At 46.2% G+C, this 25,625-nt stretch overlaps 1 protein-coding gene across 1 annotated transcript in view; it reads right to left on the bottom strand.

The window, feature by feature from the left end:
• Positions 1-24,496, bottom strand: part of BBOX1 (gamma-butyrobetaine hydroxylase 1) — a 45,252-nt gene extending 20,756 nt beyond the window's left edge. Inside the window, exons 1-2 of the mRNA XM_059825817.1 lie at positions 24,072-24,496; positions 22,262-22,376 (exon numbers count right to left, since the gene is read on the bottom strand). Coding sequence (XP_059681800.1) covers positions 22,262-22,376; positions 24,072-24,455 — 499 coding nt within the window. The 5' untranslated portion in view covers positions 24,456-24,496. The remainder of the gene's footprint in view (positions 1-22,261; positions 22,377-24,071) is intronic.
• Positions 24,497-25,625: the final 1,129 nt, after the last annotated feature.

Here is a 25,625-nt window from a genome sequence, read left to right as displayed (position 1 = left end):
TTAGCCCATGGGGTTACTTGAGGTCAAGTCTCCTCTCTGGGGACCACTCTGGGGTCACCTGAGGTCAACCAATTAGCCCATGGGGTTACTTGAGGTCAAGTCTCCTCTCTGGGGACCACGCTGGGGTCACCTGAGGTCAACCAATTAGCCCATGGGGTTACTTGAGGTCAAGTCTCCTCTCTGGGGACCACGCTGGGGTCACCTGAGGTCAACCAATTAGCCCATGGGGTTACTTGAGGTCAAGTCTCCTCTCTGGGGACCACTCTGGGGTCACCTGAGGTCAACCAATTAGCCCATGGGGTTACTTGAGGTCAAGTCTCCTCTCTTGGGACCACTCTGGGGTCACCTGAGGTCAACCAATTAGCTCATGGGGTTACTTGAGGTCAAGTTTCCTCTCTGGGGACCACTCTGGGGGTCACCTGAGTTCAACCAAATAGCCCATAGGGTTACTTGAGGTCAAGTCTTCTCACTGGGGACCACTCCGGGGTCACCTGAGGTCAACCAATTAGCTCATGGGGTTACTTGAGGTCAAGTTTCCTCTCTGGGGACCACGCTGGGGTCACCTGAGGTCAATCAATTAGCCCTTGGGGTTACTTGAGGTCATGTTGCATGTCTGGGGACCACGCCGGGGTCACCTGAGGTCAACCAATTAGCTCATGGGGTTACTTGAGGTCAAGTCTCCTCTCTGGGGACCACTCTGGGGTCACCTGAGGTCAACCAATTAGCCCATGGGGTTACTTGAGGTCAAGTCTCCTCTCTGGGGACCACTCTGGGGTCACCTGAGGTCAACCAATTAGCCCATGGGGTTACTTGAGGTCAAGTCTCCTCTCTGGGGACCACGCTGGGGTCACCCGAGGACAATCGATTAGCCCTCAGGGTTACCTGAGGTCATGTCGCGTGTCTGGGGACCACGCTGGGGTCACCTGAGGTCAACCAATTAGCTCATGGGGTTACTTGAGGTCAAGTTTCCACTCTGGGGACCACGCTGGGGTCACCTGAGGTCAACCAATTAGCCCATGGGCTTACTTGAGGTCAAGTTTCCTGTCTGGGGACCACGCTGGGGTCACCTGAGGTCAACCAATTAGCCCTCGGGGTTACTTGAGGTCAAGTCTCCTCTCTGGGGACCACTCTGGGGTCACCTGAGGTCAACCAATTAGCTCATGGGGTTACTAGAGGTCAAGTCTCCTGTCTTGGGACCACACTGGGGTCACCTGAGGTCAACCAATTAGCCCATGGGGTTACTTGAGGTCAAGTTTCCTCTCTGGGGACCACTCTGGGGATCACCTGAGGTCAACCAATTAGCCCATGGGGTTACTTGAGGTCAAGTCTCCTCTCTTGGGACCACACTTGGGTCACGTGAGGTCAACCAATTAGCCCTCGGGGTTACTTGAGGTCATGTTGTGTGTCTGGGGACCATGCTGGGGTCACCCGAGGTCAACCAATTAGCTCATGGGGTTACTTGAGGTCAAGTTTCCTCTCTGGGGACCACTCTGGGGTCACCTGAGGTCAACCAATTAGCCCATGGGGTTACTTGAGGTCAAGTCTCCTCTCTGGGGACCACTCTGGGGTCACCTGAGGTCAACCAATTAGCCCATGGGGTTACTTGAGGTCATGTACCCTCTCTGGGGTCACCTGAGGTCAACCAATTAGCCCTCGGGATTACTTGAGGTCAAGTCTTCTCACTGGGGACCACTCCGGGGTCACCTGAGGTCAACCAATTAGCCCATGGGGTTACTTGAGGTCAAGTCTCCTCTCTGGGGACCACGCTGGGGTCACCTGAGGTCAACCAATTAGCCCATGGGGTTACTTGAGGTCAAGTCCCCTCTCTGGGGACCACTCTGGGGGTCACCAGAGGCCAATCGATTAGCCCTCGGGGTTACTTGAGGTCAAGTCTTCTCACTGGGGATCACTCTGGGGTCACCTGAGGTCAACCAATTAGCCCATGGGGTTACTTGAGGTCAAGTCTTCTCACTGGGGATCAGTCTGGGGTCACCTGAGGTCAACCAATTAGCCCATGGGGTTACTTGAGGTCAAGTTTCCTGTCTGGGGACCACGCTGGGGTCACCTGAGGTCAACCAATTAGCCCTCGGGGTTACTTGAGGTCAAGTTTCCTCTCTGGGGACCACTCTGGGGGTCACCTGAGGTCAACCAAATAGCCCATGGGGTTACTTGAGGTCAAGTCTTCTCACTGGGGACCACTCTGGGGTCACCTGAGGTCAACCAATTAGCCCATGGGGTTACTTGAGGTCAAGTCTCCTCTCTTGGGACCACACTGGGGTCACCTGAGGTCAACCAATTAGCCCATGGGGTTACTTGAGGTCAAGTTTCCTCTCTGGGGACCACTCTGGGGGTCACCTGAGTTCAACCAAATAGCCCATAGGGTTACTTGAGGTCAAGTCTTCTCACTGGGGACCACTCTGGGGTCACCTGAGGTCAACCAATTAGCCCTCGGGGTTACTTGAGGTCAAGCTTCCTCTCTGGGGACCACGCTGGGGTCACCTGAGGTCAATCAATTAGCCCATGTGGTTACTTGAGGTCATGTTGCATGTCTGGGGACCACGCTGGGGTCACCTGAGGTCAACCAATTAGCTCATGGGGTTACTTGAGGTCAAGTCTCCTCTCTGGGGACCACTCTGGGGTCACCTGAGGTCAACCAATTAGCCCATGGGGTTACTTGAGGTCAAGTCTCCCCTCTGGGGACCACTCTGGGGTCACCTGAGGTCAACCAATTAGCCCATGGGGTTACTTGAGGTCAAGTCTCCTCTCTGGGGACCACGCTGGGGTCATCTGAGGTCAACCAATTAGCTCATGGGGTTACTTGAGGTCAAGTCTCCTCTCTGGGGACCACTCTGGGGTCACCTGAGGTCAACCAATTAGATCATGGGGTTACTTGGGGTCAAGTCTCCTCTCTGGGGACCACTCTGGGGTCACCCGAGAACAATCGATTAGCCCTCAGGGTTACCTGAGGTCATGTCGCGTGTCTGGGGACCACGCTGGGGTCACCTGAGGTCAACCAATTAGCTCATGGGGTTACTTGAGGTCAAGTTTCCGCTCTGGGGACCACGCTGGGGTCACCTGAGGTCAACCAATTAGCCCATGGGGTTACTTGAGGTCAAGTTTCCTCTCTGGGGACCACGCTGGGGATCACCTGAGGTCAACCAATTAGCCCTCGGGGTTACTTGAGATCATGTTGTGTGTCTGGGGACCATGCTGGGGTCACCCGAGGTCAACCAATTAGCCCATGGGGTTACTTGAGGTCATGTATTCTCACTGGGGACCACTCTGGGGTCCCCTGAGGTCAACCAATTAGCCCTCGGGGTTACTTGAGGTCATGTTGTGTGTCTGGGGACCATGATGGGGTCACCCGAGGTCAACCAATTAGCCCATGGGGTTACTTGAGGTCATGTATTCTCACTGGGGACCACTCTGGGGTCACCTGAGGTCAACCAATTAGCCCATGGGGTTACTTGAGGTCAAGTCTCCTCTCTGGGGACCACTCTGGGGTCACCTGAGGTCAACCAATTAGCCCATGGGGTTACTTGAGGTCAAGTCTCCTCTCTGGAGACCACTCTGGGGTCACCTAAGGTCAACCAATTAGCCCATGGGGTTACTTGAGGTCAAGTCTCCTCTCTGGGGACCACTCTGGGGTCACCTGAGGTCAACCAATTAGCTCATGGGGTTACTTGAGGTCAAGTTTCCGCTCTGGGGACCACGCTGGGGTCACCTGAGGTCAACCAATTAGCCCATGGGGTTACTTGAGGTCAAGTTTCCTCTCTGGGGACCACGCTGGGGTCACCTGAGGTCAACCAATTAGCCCATGGGGTTACTTGAGGTCAAGTCTTCTCACTGGGGACCACTCTGGGGTCACCTCAGGTCAACCAATTAGCCCTCGGGGTTACTTGAGGTCAAGTCTTCTCACTGGGGATCACTCTGGGGTCACCTGAGGTCAACCAATTAGCCCTCAGGGTTACTTGAGGTCAAGTCTTCTCACTGGGGACCACTCCGGGGTCACCTGAGGTCAACCAATTAGTCCTCGGGGTTACTTGAGGTCAAGTCTTCTACTGGGGACCACTCTGGGGTCACCTGAGGTCAACCAATTAGCCCTCGGGGTTACTTGAGGTCATGTTGCATGTCTGGGGACCACGCTGGGGTCACCTGAGGTCAACCAATTAGCTCATGGGGTTACTTGAGGTCAAGTCTCCTGTCTTGGGACCACACTGGGGTCACCTGAGGTCAACCAATTAGCCCATGGGGTTACTTGAGGTCAAGTCTCCTCTCTTGGGACCACTCTGGGGTCATCTGAGGTCAACCAATTAGCCCATGGGGTTACTTGAGGTCATGTATTCTCACTGGGGACCACTCTGGGGTCACCTGAGGTCAACCAATTAGCCCATGGGGTTACTTGAGGTCAAGTCTCCTCTCTGGAGACCACGCTGGGGTCACCTAAGGTCAACCAATTAGCCCATGGGGTTACTTGAGGTCAAGTCTCCTCTCTGGGGACCACTCTGGGGTCACCTGAGGTCAACCAATTAGCTCATGGGGTTACTTGAGGTCAAGTTTCCGCTCTGGGGACCACGCTGGGGTCACCTGAGGTCAACCAATTAGCCCATGGGGTTACTTGAGGTCAAGTTTCCTCTCTGGGGACCACGCTGGGGTCACCTGAGGTCAACCAATTAGCCCATGGGGTTACTTGAGGTCAAGTCTTCTCACTGGGGACCACTCTGGGGTCACCTCAGGTCAACCAATTAGCCCTCGGGGTTACTTGAGGTCAAGTCTTCTCACTGGGGATCACTCTGGGGTCACCTGAGGTCAACCAATTAGCCCTCAGGGTTACTTGAGGTCAAGTCTTCTCACTGGGGACCACTCCGGGGTCACCTGAGGTCAACCAATTAGTCCTCGGGGTTACTTGAGGTCAAGTCTTCTACTGGGGACCACTCTGGGGTCACCTGAGGTCAACCAATTAGCCCTCGGGGTTACTTGAGGTCATGTTGCATGTCTGGGGACCACGCTGGGGTCACCTGAGGTCAACCAATTAGCTCATGGGGTTACTTGAGGTCAAGTCTCCTGTCTTGGGACCACACTGGGGTCACCTGAGGTCAACCAATTAGCTCATGGGGTTACTTGAGGTCAAGTCTTCTCACTGGGGACCACTCCGGGTTCACCTGAGGTCAACCAATTAGCCCATGGGGTTACTTGAGGTCAAGTCTCCTCTCTGGGGACCACTCTGGGGTCATCTGAGGTCAACCAATTAGCCCATGGGGTTACTTGAGGTCAAGTCCCCTCTCTGGGGACTACTCTGGGGGTCACCAGAGGCCAATCGATTAGCCCTCGGGGTTACTTGAGGTCAAGTCTTCTCACTGGGGATCACTCTGGGGTCACCTGAGGTCAACCAATTAGCCCATGGGGTTACTTGAGGTAAAGTTTCCTGTCTGGGGACCACGCTGGGGTCACCTGAGGTCAACCAATTAGCCCATGGGGTTACTTGAGGTCAAGTCTTCTCACTGGGGACCACTCTGGGGTCACCCGAGGTCAACCAATTAGCCCATGGGGTTACTTGAGGTCAAGTTTCCTCTCTGGGGACCACTCTGGGGGTCACCTGAGGTCAACCAAATAGCCCATGGGGTTACTTGAGGTCAAGTTTCCTGTCTGGGGACCACGCTGGGGTCACCTGAGGTCAACCAATTAGCCCTCGGGGTTACTTGAGGTCATGTTGTGTGTCTGGGGACCATGCTGGGGTCACCCGAGGTCAATCAATTAGCCCTCGGGGTTACTTGAGGTCAAGTCTTCTCACTGGGGACCACTCCGGGGTCACCTGAGGTCAACCAATTAGCCCATGGGGTTACTTGAGGTCAAGTCTCCTCTCTGGGGACCACGCTGGGGTCATCTGAGGTCAACCAATTAGCTCATGGGGTTACTTGAGGTCAAGTCTCCTCTCTGGGGACCACTCTGGGGGTCACCTGAGGTCAACCAATTAGCTCATGGGGTTACTTGAGGTCAAGTCTCCTCTCTGGGGACCACTCTGGGGTCACCCGAGAACAATCGATTAGCCCTCAGGGTTACCTGAGGTCATGTCGCGTGTCTGGGGACCACGCTGGGGTCACCTGAGGTCAACCAATTAGCTCATGGGGTTACTTGAGGTCAAGTTTCCGCTCTGGGGACCACGCTGGGGTCACCTGAGGTCAACCAATTAGCCCATGGGGTTACTTGAGGTCAAGTTTCCTCTCTGGGGACCACGCTGGGGATCACCTGAGGTCAACCAATTAGCCCTCGGGATTACTTGAGGTCAAGTTTCCTCTCTGGGGACCACGCTGGGGTCACCTGAGGTCAATCAATTAGCTCATGGGGTTACTTGAGGTCAAGTCTCCTCTCTGGGGACCACTCTGGGGTCACCTGAGGTCAACCAATTAGCCCATGGGGTTACTTGAGGTCAAGTCTCCTCTCTTGGGACCACACTGGGGTCACCTGAGGTCAACCAATTAGCCCATGGGGTTACTTGAGGTCAAGTTTCCTCTCTGGGGACCACTCTGGGGGTCACCTGAGTTCAACCAAATAGCCCATAGGGTTACTTGAGGTCAAGTCTTCTCACTGGGGACCACTCTGGGGTCACCTGAGGTCAACCAATTAGCCCTCGGGGTTACTTGAGGTCAAGCTTCCTCTCTGGGGACCACGCTGGGGTCACCTGAGGTCAATCAATTAGCCCTCGGGGTTACTTGAGGTCATGTTGCATGTCTGGGGACCACGCTGGGGTCACCTGAGGTCAACCAATTAGCTCATGGGGTTACTTGAGGTCAAGTCTTCTCACTGGGGACCACTCTGGGGTCACCTGAGGTCAACCAATTAGCCCATGGGGTTACTTGAGGTCAAGTCTCCCCTCTGGGGACCACTCTGGGGTCACCTGAGGTCAACCAATTAGCCCATGGGGTTACTTGAGGTCAAGTCTCCTCTCTGGGGACCACGCTGGGGTCATCTGAGGTCAACCAATTAGCTCATGGGGTTACTTGAGGTCAAGTCTCCTCTCTGGGGACCACTCTGGGGTCACCTGAGGTCAACCAATTAGATCATGGGGTTACTTGGGGTCAAGTCTCCTCTCTGGGGACCACTCTGGGGTCACCCGAGAACAATCGATTAGCCCTCAGGGTTACCTGAGGTCATGTCGCGTGTCTGGGGACCACGCTGGGGTCACCTGAGGTCAACCAATTAGCTCATGGGGTTACTTGAGGTCAAGTTTCCGCTCTGGGGACCACGCTGGGGTCACCTGAGGTCAACCAATTAGCCCATGGGGTTACTTGAGGTCAAGTTTCCTCTCTGGGGACCACGCTGGGGATCACCTGAGGTCAACCAATTAGCCCTCGGGGTTACTTGAGATCATGTTGTGTGTCTGGGGACCATGCTGGGGTCACCCGAGGTCAACCAATTAGCCCATGGGGTTACTTGAGGTCATGTATTCTCACTGGGGACCACTCTGGGGTCACCTGAGGTCAACCAATTAGCCCTCGGGGTTACTTGAGGTCATGTTGTGTGTCTGGGGACCATGATGGGGTCACCCGAGGTCAACCAATTAGCCCATGGGGTTACTTGAGGTCATGTATTCTCACTGGGGACCACTCTGGGGTCACCTGAGGTCAACCAATTAGCCCATGGGGTTACTTGAGGTCAAGTCTCCTCTCTGGGGACCACTCTGGGGTCACCTGAGGTCAACCAATTAGCCCATGGGGTTACTTGAGGTCAAGTCTCCTCTCTGGAGACCACTCTGGGGTCACCTGAGGTCAACCAATTAGCTCATGGGGTTACTTGAGGTCAAGTTTCCGCTCTGGGGACCACGCTGGGGTCACCTGAGGTCAACCAATTAGCCCATGGGGTTACTTGAGGTCAAGTTTCCTCTCTGGGGACCACTCTGGGGTCACCTGAGGTCAACCAATTAGCCCATGGGGTTACTTGAGGTCAAGTCTTCTCACTGGGGACCACTCTGGGGTCACCTCAGGTCAACCAATTAGCCCTCGGGGTTACTTGAGGTCAAGTCTTCTCACTGGGGATCACTCTGGGGTCACCTGAGGTCAACCAATTAGCCCTCAGGGTTACTTGAGGTCAAGTCTTCTCACTGGGGACCACTCCGGGGTCACCTGAGGTCAACCAATTAGCCCATGGGGTTACTTGAGGTCATGTATTCTCACTGGGGACCACTCCGGGGTCACCTGAGGTCAACCAATTAGTCCTCGGGGTTACTTGAGGTCAAGTCTCCTCTCTGGGGACCACGCTTCTGTCACCTGGGCTCACCCAAGTTTCTAATTCTTCAAACCTCGCCCAGCTTGCTGCGGCAGCTACGGTACAGTGTCGCTTGTTCCCCAGTGAGTTTCTCAGGCCCCGGCTTTCCAAACACCCTAGGAGCCGTGTGTCCACTTTTAGCTGCTTTCTCCAGGACAAGCCAGCGCTGCCCGCATTGGCCGCTGCAGGTTGTTTTCTGATGCCTTCACCCTAGGAATGCTGTTACTGACTTTTTTATGATTTAATAGTTCCATTCCTTTTAGTGCAAGTAAATAAGATTTCTTTTCTGTATGGAGCTTTCCTCCAACCATTTGAAACTGTCAGCCTTTCAGCTATAAGGCGTAGGGTTTGTGACACACTCGATTTGACTTAGCCTTTTACCCTCAGCTCCCAGAACATCTTTATGTATGAACATGATCAGCATCATCCCACAAAAAAACCCATCCATTTTGGTGGAAAGCATACTAGTGCCAAGAACAATAATAAACTCTCTATGTATGTACTAACTGGAAGAATAAAAGAGCCAGGTTTAAAATAATTTTCAATGAGAGCTGTGAATAATTTGAAACTTTTTCCCTGCTGAAAGTGATTTTTACCTCTTACCAAAAGTTTGGCCCCTTTGAAAGCAAGGCCAATTTATTCTAATGGCCAAGGAAAGATGTATCCAGAGAATAGTGAAGGTTATGGCTCTCTGCATGGCTTATCTCCAAGACTCTGACTGGAGATATCCAGGACTTCCTCAATGGACAGCTATGGATTTTTTTCCTCCGCCATCTTTCCATAGCAAGCTCCTGCCTCTTACTCCTTCAGCTCAAAAATGTGCGTCAAACATACAGAATATGTTAGAGGAAAATTATGTACTATTGAAACTTCTGGCAGAGCTCTGTGAAGAAGGTTGCTCAATAACCTGAGGGCAGTGGTTTCAGTTTCCCTTGGCCACGTCCATGAAACATTTTTCGTGAGGGAGCACAGCTGGTGGAGCTCGCTCCCACTGAGCTGCCTTGCACCTCCCGCTGGGAGTGTTTCACTTGCTTGTGACTTTGGTAAACCTTAACCATTTGGGCTGAGGTTTTCCACGGCAGTATCCGCTGAATCACAGAATCATTAAGGTTGGAAAAGACCTGTAAGATCATCAACTCCAGCCATCAACCCAACACCACCATGCCCCGCAGTGCCACCTCCACACACTCCTCGAACACCTCCAGTGATGGTGACTCCACCACCTCCCTGGGCAGCTTGTTCCAATGCTTCACCGCTGTCTCAGTAAAGAAATTTTTCCTAATATCCAGCCTAAACCTCCCCTGGCGCAACTTGAGGCCATTTCTTTTTGTCCTCTTGTAAGTCACCTGGGAGAAGAGACCAACACCCACCTCTGTGCAACCCCCTTTCAGGTAGCTGTAGAGAGTGATAAGGTCTCCCCTCAGCCTCCTTTTCCCCAGACCCCAGTTCCCTCAGCCGCTCCTCATCGTAAGACACTGTAAGAAAAAATTTTGTGAGAGCTTCTCCAACAATGAAAATGGACTAGAAGCCTAGACCAGTGAAAAATTAGTAGTGTAGCCGAGTCAAAACTTCTACATTGGCTTAGCAGCGAAGTTTTAGTGTTTTCATTCTTTCAAGTGTCACATTTTGGCAAATAAGTTGTTCACGTGTTAGGAATGTACATTTGCCATTCCTGTGAAACTCGTCAAGTTTGGCCAATAGTTACAGCTTTGGAAAATATCACCTTGCAGATGCTCCACAGCCATTTTTTTCAATTTGGCAGTGGACTTGTCCAAATATTCCTTTCACGTTGAGTATGCTCCAGAGCTTGGGTGAGGGATATAGCAGGACCATTGCAAAACACAGATGAGGAAAGTAATTTCTGTGTAAAATTAGCAGACTCACAGGAAACAAGGCCAAATATAGCACCATCTGTGAGCTTCAAAAATTGTGTAATTCTAATCTCAAACATCTGTTCCCCTGGGAATTCTCTTGCCTGTTGGTTTCAGAATATTCTGAAGTTTGAAAAGACATACAATAACAATCTGAGTGTTCTTCTTCAAGTGACGGGATGTGTCACTGACTTCCCCAGACTGACATATATCTGAGCATCAGCTCAACATCCATACTTTCCATTATTCCACACATAATTTCGCACAAACTCAAATCATGTTCATATCATAGCAGTAGCATACAAGAGGTTTAGAAAAAAGCTACTGATAGAGTAATTTGTCCATGTGGAGATGCTAGGAAAATCGGGATGCTGCAAGAAGAACCTCTTTGTTAACCATCATCTGTTTAAAAATGCTCCAGACAGGTGTATTTTAAGATTTTCAGAGGTATTTGCAAAATCAAATTCATTTCCTTCAATAAAAGGCAGTGCTGCAGCCATTCATTAGTCCAGGCAAAAACACATAACAAAAACTAAACCCCATGATTCTTTCTTTATCTTGGCCTCAATATTCACAGGCCAAGAAAATTTTGTAAAATAATCAAGATTCTACCCCCCCCCCCCATTTTTTCCCCCCAGACTAATCCTGCCAGGACTAATTTTGCTAGACAGCACTGAACCAGATAGCAGCTAAGTTTTAATGGCTCCAGTGCGTTCAGCCAAGAACTCAAGGGATCCGTAATGTAGACAGAAAGGGAGAAGGCAGGAAATTAATCACGGAGCCCAAAGCACAGCTTCTCACCAGGATACTTTCTGGAGTCTGTCATTTGTCAACGCAGTAAACTTTAATTTAATTTGTCTGTGCTACTGGCAGAGGACACTGGAATCCACAGTTGTGGGTCACATTTGGTACTTTACAACTAATAGAGATTTTCTTCTGCAGCTGAAAGAATTCCAGAGAAGAACATCCTAAAAAACCACACGGTGTCCCTGGACCACTGAACCCACCCTGGTCTTTTGTTTATTTGTTTATTCACGGGGATTTTAAAATAGTACAACGTTTAAAGCCAAGTGGAATGGTTGCCTGTGCACCTGAAAGAAAGCTGCCACAGGGATTTGGTAGTGATTTTATTGTTACGGATTGAGTTTGCAAGCATTGTTAGTACATTTAAACTGAAATGACTACAAGATTTACTAGTGTAAATGAATCTTAGGTTGAGATATAATTTTTTTTAAGCTGCCTTGGTAGAAAGCATCATCAGTAATTGATTTCTCCCTTGTATTCGCACTACCACTGATCTATATATATTTATGATAGTGCACACACACACCCCACACATACCAGTAGCTATAACGGTGAAAGAGTTGTTAATAATAGTGGTACTAACATTTCCTCAGAACACATTTTTTCTATAGTAAAACTCTGCTTTTAATTGCTTACAACTTCAGCAAAATATAATCTTTTGGGCTGATATTTTTTATGCCGAAAGATCCCTTATATTGAATTTATGAAGAGAACAATCAGTCAAAAGGATCGGCTGTTTCTTAGAACACGACTGAGCATGGGTGGACACTTTTTACTCATACTTGAAAAAATTCCAGCAAAGGCTCTAATTCCTCTAATTTTGGTGACTGAGGCAATGTCACAAATAAATTTTGGTGACTCCTCTGACAACCCCCCCAAGCTTGTTGAGGTACAAGTCCACAATGAGACCTGGTAACAGACCTTCCTACAGCTCCACACCCAAAAGTGTCCCCACCACTGTGCTGCCCAGGCAGCCGACCACCCGCTGCAGGAGGTTGCCTGCACGTGCAGCAAACTATGGAGAGAGACAAGAAGGAAGGAAGGCTGAGAGAGCTGGGGTTGTTCAGCCTGGAGAAGAGAAGGCTCTGGGAAGACCTTATTGTGGCCTTTCAATACTTAGAGGGGGCTTTTAAGAAAGATGGGGAGAGTCTTTTTAGTAGGGCCTGTAGCGATAGGACAAGGGGTAATGGTTTTAGACTAGAAGAGGGTAAATTCAGATTAGATATAAGGAAGAAATTTTTTACAGTGAGGGTGGTGAAACACTGGCACAGGTTGCCCAGAGAGGTGGTAGATGTCCCACCCCTGGAAACATTCCAGGTCAGGTTGGACGGGGCTCTGAGCAGCCTGTTCTAGTTGAAGATGTCCCTGCTCATTGCTGGGGGATTGGACTAGGTGACCTTTAAAGGTCTCTTCCAACCCAAACCATTCTATGATTCTGTGAGCTGAGCCATGCCTGTGCTGTCTGTTAGAGGCTCTCTCCTGGGGCCCAGAGCAGGCGAGGTGTGAACTGAAGGACGGGAGCGTCTGTCAGGGAGGAGAAAGAGATGCATTACCTGGGGAAAAAGTCAGGGAAATGGACATAGGGGATGGGTGGTAGAAAAAAGTTGGGTCCGGAGACTGAGTAAAAGCTGCTGCTGGATGCCAATAAAGCTGGAGCCAAGTAAGGAGAGCTGGGGTACCTCAGTCTGGCAGCTTGGGAGCTGAAAGAAAAGCGACAGAGCTCCAGAAAACACTGAGACTCTTCTAACTGAATCATCAGACTGTAAACATTTTTTCCCTTTTTGTATAAATGGCCAGAAACTGGCAGCAGGTGTCTTGCACTGAGACACGACCAGCAGCCTCTCCCGTTGCTGTGTAATCTCTGGGGTGACAACGCTCTGCCTGGGGAACAGCGTAATTCATTTCCTGAGGGGGGATTGGAGCGGAAGGTGCTGAGGGGATGGGTGGCCCAGGCCCGGAGAGCCACCAGCTGCCGAGCTCCGAGGCTCTGCACAGCCGTACCCCCAGCGCCAGCCGCTCGATGGACCTCTGCTCTGCTCCCACCTCCCCTCACACTGGCTGCTACCACCCAAAACGTTCACACAGTGTATTCAATTCTAATTCACAGGAAGAAATCGTTTTATCATTGAATAGAGAGCATGCAAGCCTTTATAACCCCCCACCATGACAACATGTTGTCCCCTCCACCGATTTCAGCCAGGCTGCCGTGGTACCACAAAGTGGCAGCGTCCAACCACCGATCTCATGACTATTGTCTCTTTCGCCGTCAGCTGCCATGGCTCGGCTGATTTCAGAAGCAAAATAACCCTGGTGATTGCGATTCCCCAGGCTCTTTGGTAGCAACTTTGGGTCTTAGATATCTCAGACTGTTTTGGGGGGTATTAATAATGGTACACGTTAATTTGCAGAATGAGGAAATGAGGTGTGATCTGCTCACTCCATCTGAAAAGCAGTGCTGGTGGCAGATACAAAAGACCACTGGACATACACACCCGCCCTTCGAAGTTACTGTAAGGCACAGAAATAGATGCGGGGTAATTCCTTTTTCTCCTGTATGAAGGACCTATTTCAGATTTATACTCCCCGAATACAACACTGTCTGCCTCCTTGCTCTCTTCTCACTAATTTCCACTCGTAATATCTCATAAATTTGCCAGTTTACCAGTTTGTATGCACAAATAAACACACACACACGTTCAAACCAAAGATGTTGCACAGTAATGGGTAAACAGGACAAAGATGCTATTTCTTACATTTTGCTTTGCATAAATTTTACATTTATTCTAGTCTTTTGCAAAACTCTAAACATTAGTTTTAAGGCAAGCATTCTCTTAGATGTTGAATCAGAGCTCCTGTTCTTACAGTAAAGCCATAATTGGTTTCCCCTGCTTTGATATATTTCATCTGAAGCTGCTTATTCTTTAGTGAGTGCACAATAGAGCATGAAAAGATTTTACCTATTCCATAGAATATTTGTTTTGTTTGAATCACATCTAGCTTACCTGCTATTTTAGCTAATATTCAGTTAACTTGTCCAATCATCAATCAAAGAGATTACATACTGGAAATGAGACCACAAACATTTGAAAAATGTAGATGGCATAATTTATTAAACACCTATATCTCTTTATTCCAACATCCCTTCAACAGACAGGGCCAATAAAAACTATTATGTATTTCAAGCAGTTTCAGAATGGGAGCTCTGGGGATTTCACTTGGTGACTGAGGGACATGCTGCGCTGCAAAGAGATGTAAAGAGCCAGGTTTGGGTTGACTTTCCCCTCTCTCTAGGTATAGGTAGCAGGTACAAAATGCAACATGCTCATAAAAAAGCCAACCCAGACACTACATAGTTACAACATTTTTCAACAGTTGCAAAGTCTGCAAATTTCCAACCACTGCTATTCCTCTCCCCTTTGGCTGAGGCTACTTAAAGACTGTCCAAGAAACACAACGCACACACCCAAATATAAGCTATCCACATAGACCATCTTTTATACGCTACCCTGTCTTTCAAAGAAGCTGTAGTATGATTGACAAGCTGTTGAATTTCACGACATGTTCACGAAATGAAAAAAGCGCAATCCTTGAGGAGGGATATAATCTCACCTCGTTAAATTCCTTTTTGAGACCACTCCATGGCCTGCTACTCACTGCTCCAGTGTGTTTAACTGAATATACATCCTTTCACACCCTTGAAAGATGAGGAAAAATAAAATATGACTGTTTTCCTTTTTCTATATTAAAAGTTATGAAATTAAAATAGCTTTAGGTATGCTGGGTGAACTGCCAAGAATATCCTTTGAAAGACAAATTTAAGCTTCAGCGTTGGTGCATGTAAATAACCATGTGAAAACTAATGGAATATTCAAGCTTCAACTTTTCCTTCCTAGTCTTTCTTACTGTCTTGCTGATAAAAATTTTCCTAATCTTCCTTACATAAAACAAGGTATAGAGAAATATGAGTATTTCAAGGAATATACCAACAGATTTTTCCTCACTTTGGAAAATAAATTTACGCAGCTGGAATTTAACTGCAGCTCCAGGAGCCCCAGGCTTCCCCAAGTACATGGACTGTAAAGTCCTCATTTAAATTCCTTATTCCCACTGTGCTTGCTAGAAGTTCCACCTAATACGCGATGCCCCTTCTGCGGCCAATGGACATGGGCTGTGGTGTTGGGTTTTGGGGTGGTTTTGGCTTTTCTTGCAAACACACGCTTTGCAACAGTACTGCAAGACAGTGCACGCTCAGCATACCTGTCTGGGGCTCTCCTTGATTTTGGTAAAACAGATCTGCCAACCCTTATAGCTGACCTGTGGAGAACATTCAAGGAACAACAACCCATTTGGTCTTCCTCCCAACCAGATCCCCTGCAGTGGTGGCTGTCATCTGGCCGCACATCTCCAACTCTATGGAGCCGAGGGAGACAAAAGCTCAATTCAAAACGTTTCTGTAAGTAACCTGCAAGAGCAATCTTTTCTCTGTGTAAAAACTATCAATGACGTGAATCCTGCTAAGGGGCTGGGAATTTGTCCTTTCTCAGACTCTGCAGTGTGTTCAGGAGTCAACACTGCCTACTGCCTGAAGAGGTGTTTAACCTTCACAGTACTGCTATGATGTGGAAATTGCAACATTTCAAGGCAACTGAACTGTTCACTGATACTCTCCAGGCAGTTACTAAAACTGAGAAACGGTTCAAGTAAAGCAGGTTTTTGGGCTTTTTTTCGACGTTTAGCTACTTTGTGTTAAAAAAACCCAAGCTCAAACAAAGACAGAAAGTGGTAAATACAGTTAAATCCTGCCTGGTGCGGCTATAAACTCTGTCCTCGAAGTTCCAGTTCTCCCACATGAATTGACTTCCAGTGACAAGTGCAGGCAGCATCCTTAGTGGTTTGGGTTTGTTTTTCCTTTTAAAGGTGCAGGCTGCTACACAAATGCTTATAAATCCTACCTCATGTTTTAGAGAAGAAAGGCTCCAAGTTCCCAGACCTTCAGTGGCATCTTGCAGCCAAGAACGCAGTCTTTGAGCTACTGCAAGAGTAACCTTTCCCCCTTGACATTTGCCAATGCACTCTGTAATGACACTGTGGTAAATACGCCAAAAGCTGAAAACGCATTGTGTACAGCTCCAAGTATTATTAATCTTGGGAAATATATGGAACGCAGCAGCAGTATCTGGGAGGAAAAAAAATCCAGTGCAGCTTGTGAAGTTATTGCTATTAAAAACATGCCCTCACTTGGTGTCTTAAAACCCTCTTTTTCATTTGAAACTTTTTCTAGTTTGTCTGAGCTCAAATTTTTACCTATTCTGAACGGCATTAAGAAGATCTGTTCACAAATGTACACATGCATTTGTCTAGTGCTGTATCTACCATGAACATGGAAAACAGGTGGTTCCTTCTCTCTCCCCCCACTTGATTTATTCCATGTTTCTAGATCACTAATCATGTACAGTGCTTGCCAATGGGCACTATGTAGTCTTTCTTGATGTACGGTGCCCAAAACTGATACATGCTACAGAAGCCTTACTCCATCAAATGGAGCAGAAGGACTACTTCATCTCTTCTGCAGGTTAGACTTCTCTTTGGACTCAGTTGAAAGCAATGCTTGCCTTGATCCCAAACCAGTCTGCCAGCTTAGGCTCACATTCAACCTGTGATCAGTACCACCCCCCCCCAACCCGGGTGGTTCTTTCCCTACCTTGCACTCAAACGGCTGCCAAGTTGCAGTATCCTACAGGAAACCCTGATGCAATGACCGTGGATGCTGAAGAAATATGAAGGAAACGGACTGCAGAGAGTGGCTTGGCTCACATGCTTTTACTACAGTGCTGCTGGAGACTGAGTATTAGGCTAGATGAACTAGTCACCCCACCCATTAACGCATTTTTTATGTTTTTACCATTTATCCTATTTGTCAAGGTCGTTTAGAATTGTAACCCTGGTCCTTCAGCACATTTCCAGTCAACCCCTGGTTGGTGTCATCTGCAAATTTAATGTGGCTATTCCTTGCCATTGAAGTCATGGACAAAAATAAGGAACAGTATTGCACAGAGCACAGACCTTTACAAAGCCTATCTTGATACACCCGTCTTCCTTGATGGTAAACCACTACAGCTACTCCGAGTATTTTTTAAAGACGACACATTTCCTTAGCACATTCATGACAATTTCACGTGCAACAGAGTCAAATGGTTTACTCTAAGAATATGAATGTAAGCACTTCATTTAATACTAAATATGTCAAGGAAAATGATGAAAAACAATCAGAGAACAAACTCGCATACTTAGAGCACAAGCCAAACCACTGTCTTTACAGCACTGCATAAACCTTTTAAAATATTAGAAAGCCATGACCTCCATGAACAGAAAGAAGTGGAAAAAATTTTAAAGCCATGACTAAAATGAAGTGATTCATTTGCAGCAATAAAGCCATACAAAATGGGGAGAAACTTGCAGCATTTACACCCCAGCTCAAGGCTCTATGCATAATAAGCGTTTTTACTATTAGCAAAGAGGAAATTGGCTGACAATCATACTGCCTTTCTGCAGTGACTATCAGACAATTACATACACCAGGTGCATATAGTAAGTTGCAGAGAGCAGATTCTATGGTGACTTCCTCATCATTTTAGCACAGAATTTCCTACAGCCTTTTTAATCTTTATGCTTTACATATTAGTAACAGTAGGGTTTTTTCAGAGAGATCTTAGAGCTTAATTCAAATATACTGGTGCCATTTTTAATCCTTCTAGTAGCTGCAATAGATCTGAAGTCTAATTTCTAACACTTATGTCTGATATACGCATGACCTACTTTTAAACAACTCATATTTGTATGAAAAGCAGTGAAGGACTTCTTCTCCTGACCGATCCCAGAGACCATCACAGCCAGGTAAGTACAACAGTAGTAGGAGGGAGACAAGTAATAGGTCTACACTAAAATAAGCAGTATTTATAAAGATTTCATTCTCCTCAGCCCCAGACGAAAATGTTATACACTGTCAAATATTTACAATTTAACAAATTATCAGGTCCATAATTCTTTGGAAGAGAGACGGGAAAGCACACATCATAAAACCAGAAAAAGAACCTGTGACGTGAAGATCTTCCATTCAACAATATTTTGTAAAAAGTCTATATGAAAGTCTTAGAAAATTGTGTGCCCCACAGGGCATGTTATTCTCCCATATACCAAACAACAGAACTTTATTTCCATTTTTATCCACAAAAACCCTTCATCCTGAAAATCTGTCAAGAAGCTGCACTGAACAGGGACTGCACTCTTTCCCAGTATTTCCTGGTGGTAACTGATCCCACTCACGTTCTTCAGTATTTTATCATGTCAGCATAGCATGTTTTTTCCCACTGTGTAACCACAGTTAATACAGCTTCTATTGTACTATAATAGAAATCTAAGAACATAAGCTCTAAAAGTTGAAGGGATAAAAAAGATAGGAATGAGCCATTAGTGGCAGGGCAGCCTTAAGTCTCACTTGCACAGCACAGTTGCAGTTGCCAAATTAAAAATCTTTATCTTTACAACTGTAGCTGAACAATTCGTAAGGGATAAAAAGAAAGGTCTTGTAGAATTATTTTGTGTCTTTATTGATCATTTACATTATGACTAATAAACCCCCAGATCTATGTGCTTTTCAAAATGGGAAGAATGAAATACTTCTGAAAGAATTAACGAGTCACTGCCTCTTCTCATTTCAGAACAATAATTTGGGGGGAGGAGGGGGAAGAGAAAAAAGGAATCTCGTTTCTTGATCATACCAGGTTAGTCAGAAAAAGCCACCTATGCTAGAGTTTGCACAAAATGAGAAGATGGCCTTTGCCCAGTTCCTGCAGACGGTGTGCATGCATCAACAAACACTGGAATTATTCAGCATTTACTATGCAGGTTGGGACAGTGCTGGTCAAAACCTTCTGTACTGGAGTCATGTGGGAAATAATGTCTAGACATCATAGGTCAACTTACTCATCTAAAATTATTTTGTCTACAATGTATGTTTTAATGTTTGTTGAAGGCCAAGTGTATTTTTGCTGTATTGTGAATTATATATATGGCAGCCTAACTCATGGGGGCAGCTCTTATTAATTATTACTAAAGGATAAATTTAAATGACCAAACTCTTTTACTAAAAAAACCCTTTTAACTTCTTCCTCTTAAAATTGTCATCTCCCAGGACCCAGCAGAAAAACAGAAACACCACTGTTAACATCCTGATTCAAACTTCAGTGGAGCTGGATATATCTCTAATATCATATTCACATTTTAAAGGACAATCATCATCTGAAACCTTTAACCTTAGGTTAAAACCTTAACCTAACTTAAGGTTAAAAATATTAAGTAGCACCAGGTACTACCTCTGCTGAATCTTCTTCTCCTCCACCCAATAGGAAAATATCATTGTGATATTATTTAATCTTTCCCCCCCTGCCTCCCATCCTGTCGTTGGGATGCCAGCGTCTTGGAAAATGAGCTTCAGCAAACGCAATGCAATGCAGTGAGAGGCTGGATACTGGAAAGCACCTGGTGTACTCAGTGTCTCCCCCAAACTTCCCCTACCACACACGAAATCTGAGTTAGACTGAGTAGAGACTGCACGAGGTGGTAAATCACTCCTGTGACATCTGTTGGGGAGAACGCAAGTAAACAGGAGGGGAAAAAAGAGCATCTTTGAGACATCAGAGCTGGAGAAGTGGAAGATGGCTCTTTTGCTGCTCTTTTGGAGGTGTCTTGTAAGCTGGGCTGAAAAGAGCCTTGATAGACACAAATAGCGGACTTTGCATACTACACGGATAGGATCTGGCAGTGTTTTTAAAAGGGGAATGTTGACATATTGCCATAGAGCTATTTATAGTCACTCTGATCGTGCAGTGAGAATCTGACCTGCTCTTCTTTTCGGGTTTGACACATGCCTGACATCTAGTTTTTTGAATCAGAAATTATGATGAAAAAACATCATAAAAGCAACATGAAAAGCAAATAACCACTTGCAAAAAAAAAAAGGAAGAAAAGAAAAGAACAAAAAAAAAAAGCCACAGCTGTGATAATGTCAGCAGTGAAGGTTAACCTCTAACTACAGCAGTCTGGTGAGCTTGCTCTTATATTTGTTGAACCAGTGTGCAGGGCTGGCATTCCATAGCATCGTCTGTAATACTATACTGCTGGGGTATGATTAGCTACTTAAGGGCATGTAATTTGCACTGTATAACTCCACTGACCAGAAGGAAGCAAATTCTAAACTTACCCTGATACACAATGAGAAACAGGTCTTAAACAGCCAGCAAGCAAACTCACGTGCTTTATAACTGCAGCCTTTTTTCCAACAGAAACCTGAGAAAAGCTGGGAGAAGCTGTCCGTCATAATCAGCCAGGTCTTCTCTCAGAATATGAGGAGGAGCAGAGTGACACTACTAAACAAAGCCAAAGTTAATGCAGGCCCTTATTTAGTGTAACTTTTATAAATGTATTTCTTCAGACCTACTATGGAAAACAGAATTTGCAAAAGCTTTGCCCAAAGAATAAAACATATCTTTGGTGTATATTTTACCTGGACGGCTCCACTGGAGAAGAGCGTTAGCAGAGGGGAGAACTGGCCTCCAAAAGAAGCATTGTATTTAGATGCTGAGAGCAAGCACTGTGTAAATGTGTGTGTACGAAGGCAAATCACAGCCAGTTAGACTTCATTATGGGGGAAAAAAAGGAGCTTTACATCTGAAATCTCAGTTATTGACACCTTTGCTAATAAACATAACCAGAGATCTAGACTCATTTGCCCGGGAATTAATTAAAGCAATGTTCGATTTACGTTGATCCCCTCAAAGGCTACAAAACATCTTGCTAGCTTCCACAGCATCTTCATTTTTCAAAATAAAAATTCTTACTACCTGAGAAATCAAGTCTAGTTTCCCTGAATGAGGTTTGCATCTTCACCACGTTCATTCTGGGAACATGTCCAACCCTCCAAAATAGTAAACAGTTTATAGTTTAATAGTAAATAGTTTATTCTTGCCAAAGCAAAAGTGGACACAAACTTTCATATCACTGGGGGGACGAAGTTCCATTCTTAGCTATGAAGAGTCTGTTATATGATTCACTGAAATGAATGGAAATATTACTCATCACTTAAGTTTTAAGCCAGATATAAAACGCTGAATCTTAAGGACTGACTTCTGTTTAGCAGAACGGGTGCTAGGAGCTAAGGAATACTTGACCTGCAGAAACTGGGCAAGATAACTGGTCCCTTCAGCTCTCCCTAAAGTCGCAAACAAAGCTCAGATGCAGGAGATACACAGGGCCACGTATTTTCCCATTTCTCATCTTTCATGGGAAAAAACCCAACCAAACAAACTTTCTTTTCTCTGTTAGAATAAAAACCACCCAAAAAAGGAGCATAAACCAATCGCGGATTTGCCTTTTGCTGAGCTCTGAGGAAACCGATACCTGGATCTGAGTTTCACACCATCAGCCTGCCTCTAGTTTCTTTTTTCTAAAGTAATGTCCTGTTTTAACGGCTGCAATCTTAACTCTGAACACAGATCCACAACTTTCTGCAACAGCAGATCTTACAGGAACACTGTCAAGAGCAACAGCAGAAATCTTGCAAGTTTTCACACATTTCATGCTCACAATCTGAAAGGCTGCCAAAGAAACGATGATGTGCATCGTGACAAACCTAGTGGGTTTATAATTACTCACTCAAAAGGGTAAGTGATTTGCCCTGGGTAAATGTTACACTGCCAATTGCACAAAATGCTTCATGACCAAAAGACAGTCGACTACGGCCGTAAGTAGGGACGCAGAGCAAACACAACCTGAACTTTAGCACTAGACACCGCTATGCTACACAGTTACTTTTTAACAGAAGGCCATGGACAGGGAATTTTTAAAATTTCAGCTATAACTCCCTTGCAATTCTAAATAATCTTTCTAAAAACAAAAATCTAAATAATTTAAACAGCACACACACACTTGCATTGTCACATAGACCACTGCTGGTCCACAAGCAGAGACCTTGTGGACCTGCAGAGACCTTGAGACCTGCTAATCCTTTCTGGAGGGAAAAGTCTTTTAGGAAAGCACACAGAGCCCAAGCAGCTGAACTCCTCTCAGATCCAGAGGTTAGAAGAGGGAAGGAGTAACCACGGGTTCCCGTTGTGCAGGCACAGCCTGGCACACCGTTGGCACAAGAGCGGTTGCCACTGCTTCAGCTGGGTAGACCTGGTCCTCACACAGGGACCTCTAGCCAGGACTGTCAGTGTCAGACCCTTCGTGTGTGAAACAAGCATGACGGATGTGGTTTTAATTCCTACCTGGTAAAAATAAGTCTTCTTGCATTTCTGCTCTGGCTTCTTCAGAGAAGCATCGTTTTTTCAACCACTCAGCTTCATATTCGCTCGCGTGTTCATCAGGCCATGTAATAGAGATCTTCCAATATAAAATGAAAGATAATTTTAGAACAAAGAATTTCAAAAAACATCACCCAAAACAACTAAAAGTATCCTTAGAAAGTACAGAAATGTTAATATTTAGATCAATATCACAGTTAAGCCTTCCCTGTAGCATCATGGCAAATGAGTAATGAAAACCCAACCTGAACATCATCCAAATTCCGACACCTTTTATAAACAGTCATTTCCACATGAACCCATGACCTAATTTGCTGGTTTGTGTGGGCTGCTTTCACTGTGGGAGCTGTGCTTAGCAGAAAGAGGAGAAGCACAGAAGCTGGCACGTATCATTGGGGAGAGTGCCACACCACAACTCAGGAGAGAGCAAAAATATCTTCCAAAACACTGACAGCTTGTTAAAAAAGAAAAAGGACAAGAAAGATAGGCAAAAAAGAAATGCTAGGAGAGAAATGCCTCTCCTAGTTTTCAAAAGTCTTCCCTCTTTCAAACAAATTTTAAAAAGGTGTTGGTTTTTCTAATTCCTGAAAAAAACATGGAAAGAAACTATACGGCTTTGCTTGTCATGAACTGAAAGAGCTCAGTGCAGCACACACCCTCAGCTGAATTCTCAAGGCTGTTGAGTAGGTAGTGATTCCCATTTCACGTAATTCTGCTCGTTCACATGATGGTAAAACAGCGTATCACTTTAGGATGACTGCTGTGCTTTCATCAGTTCCTGAGTATAAGTGGAAGCAGACAATCCCTCTACTATCATAACACATTTGCCTACTCAAAGCACGAATTTACACGGTGTTGATTTTGGTAACTAACAATAAACTTGGGAGCCCAGAATTCCTCAATCCAGACCCTTACCCTGCGGCTGAGCCATGCTCCCGCACGGGTCAGCCTCTGCAAACTCACCCTGCAGCGAGGCTGCCCCAGCTGCTACAGGGTTGACTGCTGCATCTTTAACATGTTTAAAACATCTTTAAGTGTAAAATGAAGGAAATGAGTTTGCATATCAAAGGAGCCATATCCTGCTTTTAATACAACCTATAAAATCTAAACGATGTATTAGGTTTTTATACGGCAGGAAAGCTTAAAATTCATAGGGAGGGCAGTTCCTGTCCTCTCTTGCCCAGTAGCCTCCTCTTTTTCGTGAACAAATGTTAATGCAGATACAGATATAGATACAGACACTGGGCCAACTCTGAATATTGGGTTCAACCTTGGTTTGACTGCTTGCTCTAAGATTAAGTCTTTTACACATTGGAAATTAGCTAATAAACTGATATTTTTGTTATGGATTAAGGTCATCATCACTTTGCCATTTGTTTTTCTGATTTTCAATCCATTTACTTATAGAATAAAGAGGGGAAAAAAAGCGTAAGTGTAATTAAATGTGTGGGGAATGCCTCTATTTTCTTTTCAACATCTGGGGATGAAGAAACACGCAGCAGAATTTTAAAAAGCACAACTATATTCTAAAAACCGCAGCCTGGGTTTCTGCGGCCTCTGCATAATATCTATAAAGTGAAGTTTCGTATAAAGGTGGGAAGGTCTGAGTTCCCCAAATTGCAATTATTCCTAAAAGCTTTGTAAATACACAGTAGGGTTTGCAGATGAACAAATCATGATTACAGTATAACCCGGGATTGCCTCTAATCTACAGATTAACGAGCACTGTCAGACAAGTTTCACAAGAAGGCGAATGAAGGTTTGCTTCAAATACCTTTTTTCTACCTGCCAGAGCGACTTCCTTCACCACGATGTTCACGTCCAGGTCCTCAAGGACCAGCTTGCGCGCCCTGGCCGAGCGCAGGAAGCAGCGGGGACACTGGCAGTTGTCCCTCAGCCAGACGCAGGGGTAGCGGCTCTCGCTCCCGTCCTCCCACTCCACGCGGATGAAATGACCCGCGTCCAAAGCTTCCACCTTCTGTATCCCCGGGTTCATGCTGAGCGGCCGGGCAGCGTGGAGCCCCAGAGCAGCGTCCCGCCAGCGGTGCCGGGTGGTCCCGGGGAGCAGGCTCCTGCCCTTCTGCGCTGGCGGCAGGCAGCACGCCCTGCCTCCGGGGACTTTGGCCCTCCGCAGGACGTTCGCCACCGCCCTCCACATTTTGGCTTCTTTAATGAAATCGTCGGAGGGAGAACACCTTCGCGGAGTTCCTAAAACACCATGAAAAGCAGTTTATTACTGAAAGAGTCTCTATAGCAAAGACCATTTTGAGATGATTATCCCTTCTCTTCCTCCTACCTAGACCTTTAGGAACATTCATTATCAGTTGCTTACATTTTTTGAGGTGCGGAGGGTGTACTCAGACCCACCGATTAAAAAATCCCTTAGTTTAGCAGGGCTTCAATTTGATTCATCATCTTGGCCGTCTTTTGTTTCTGCAGTCAGTTCAATACGTATTGCACAAATAGTGTCTTTCAAAAAGACACCTCCAGATGAGTTCCACGAATCAAAAGCAGGAGCTGCTACCAACCATGTTCAAAAGCTAAAGATTTAAAGTACACATACCTTAATTCCTGCTGTGGATACTACGGAAAAGAGAGCATAGAATCCACCTCCCTGCAAGGAAAAGCTTTGTAAACTTGACTTTAGCTACAGCAAGAGAGTTCTGCAGACAAAGAGTCCTGCAAGTTCTGCAAGCGCTCCTTTCTCCTTTCACAGTCAGACTGCTTCTTGTAGGTACACTCTTTTACTTAAAGCTAGTTGCACGCTGTACTGCAGAAAGATGATGCATCCAAATCTTAAATTACCAAAGAAGTTCTGGTCTAATGTTTTTCTTATTCAGAAAAATACTTAGCCTCCCCTGAATCAATAAGTCATTACAGGTATTTTTAATAGACTGTTTAACCATTTCAAATATTGCATATTTATTCAGCATCTTTTTCTGTTGTTTTTGTTCTTAAGCTCACAGGGCAAAATACTGATGCCCTGCCAGGACCAAAGTCTTCCCAATTGTCTTTCTGCAGGAAAAAACCTCATGGATTTCAGCATTTTGACTCACTAAGACCTACTGGAGTAGTCAGAAGGTTTTTTTTTTTTATTTTTTCCTTTACTACAAGTTATAACTAGGTTATACAGGACCCTTGCGTCTCCTTTTTTGTTAATTTCATTTGACTGCGTATAGCAAAGCAGAACATCGATTTCTACTTTCTCTTCTTTGCATGCAGTAGTCCCATCGGAACCCAGTAATTACCAACCTTCACTTGCAATGCAGTCCAAGCCACAGCTACAGTTTCGTGTGTACAGACTTAAGCCTCTTTTATCCGAAAAAAG

Source organism: Gavia stellata, chromosome 17 (genome assembly GCF_030936135.1).
Source record: "Gavia stellata isolate bGavSte3 chromosome 17, bGavSte3.hap2, whole genome shotgun sequence".
Taxonomy (NCBI): domain Eukaryota; kingdom Metazoa; phylum Chordata; class Aves; order Gaviiformes; family Gaviidae; genus Gavia; species Gavia stellata.
This window is presented reverse-complemented; position numbering and strand designations above follow the sequence as displayed.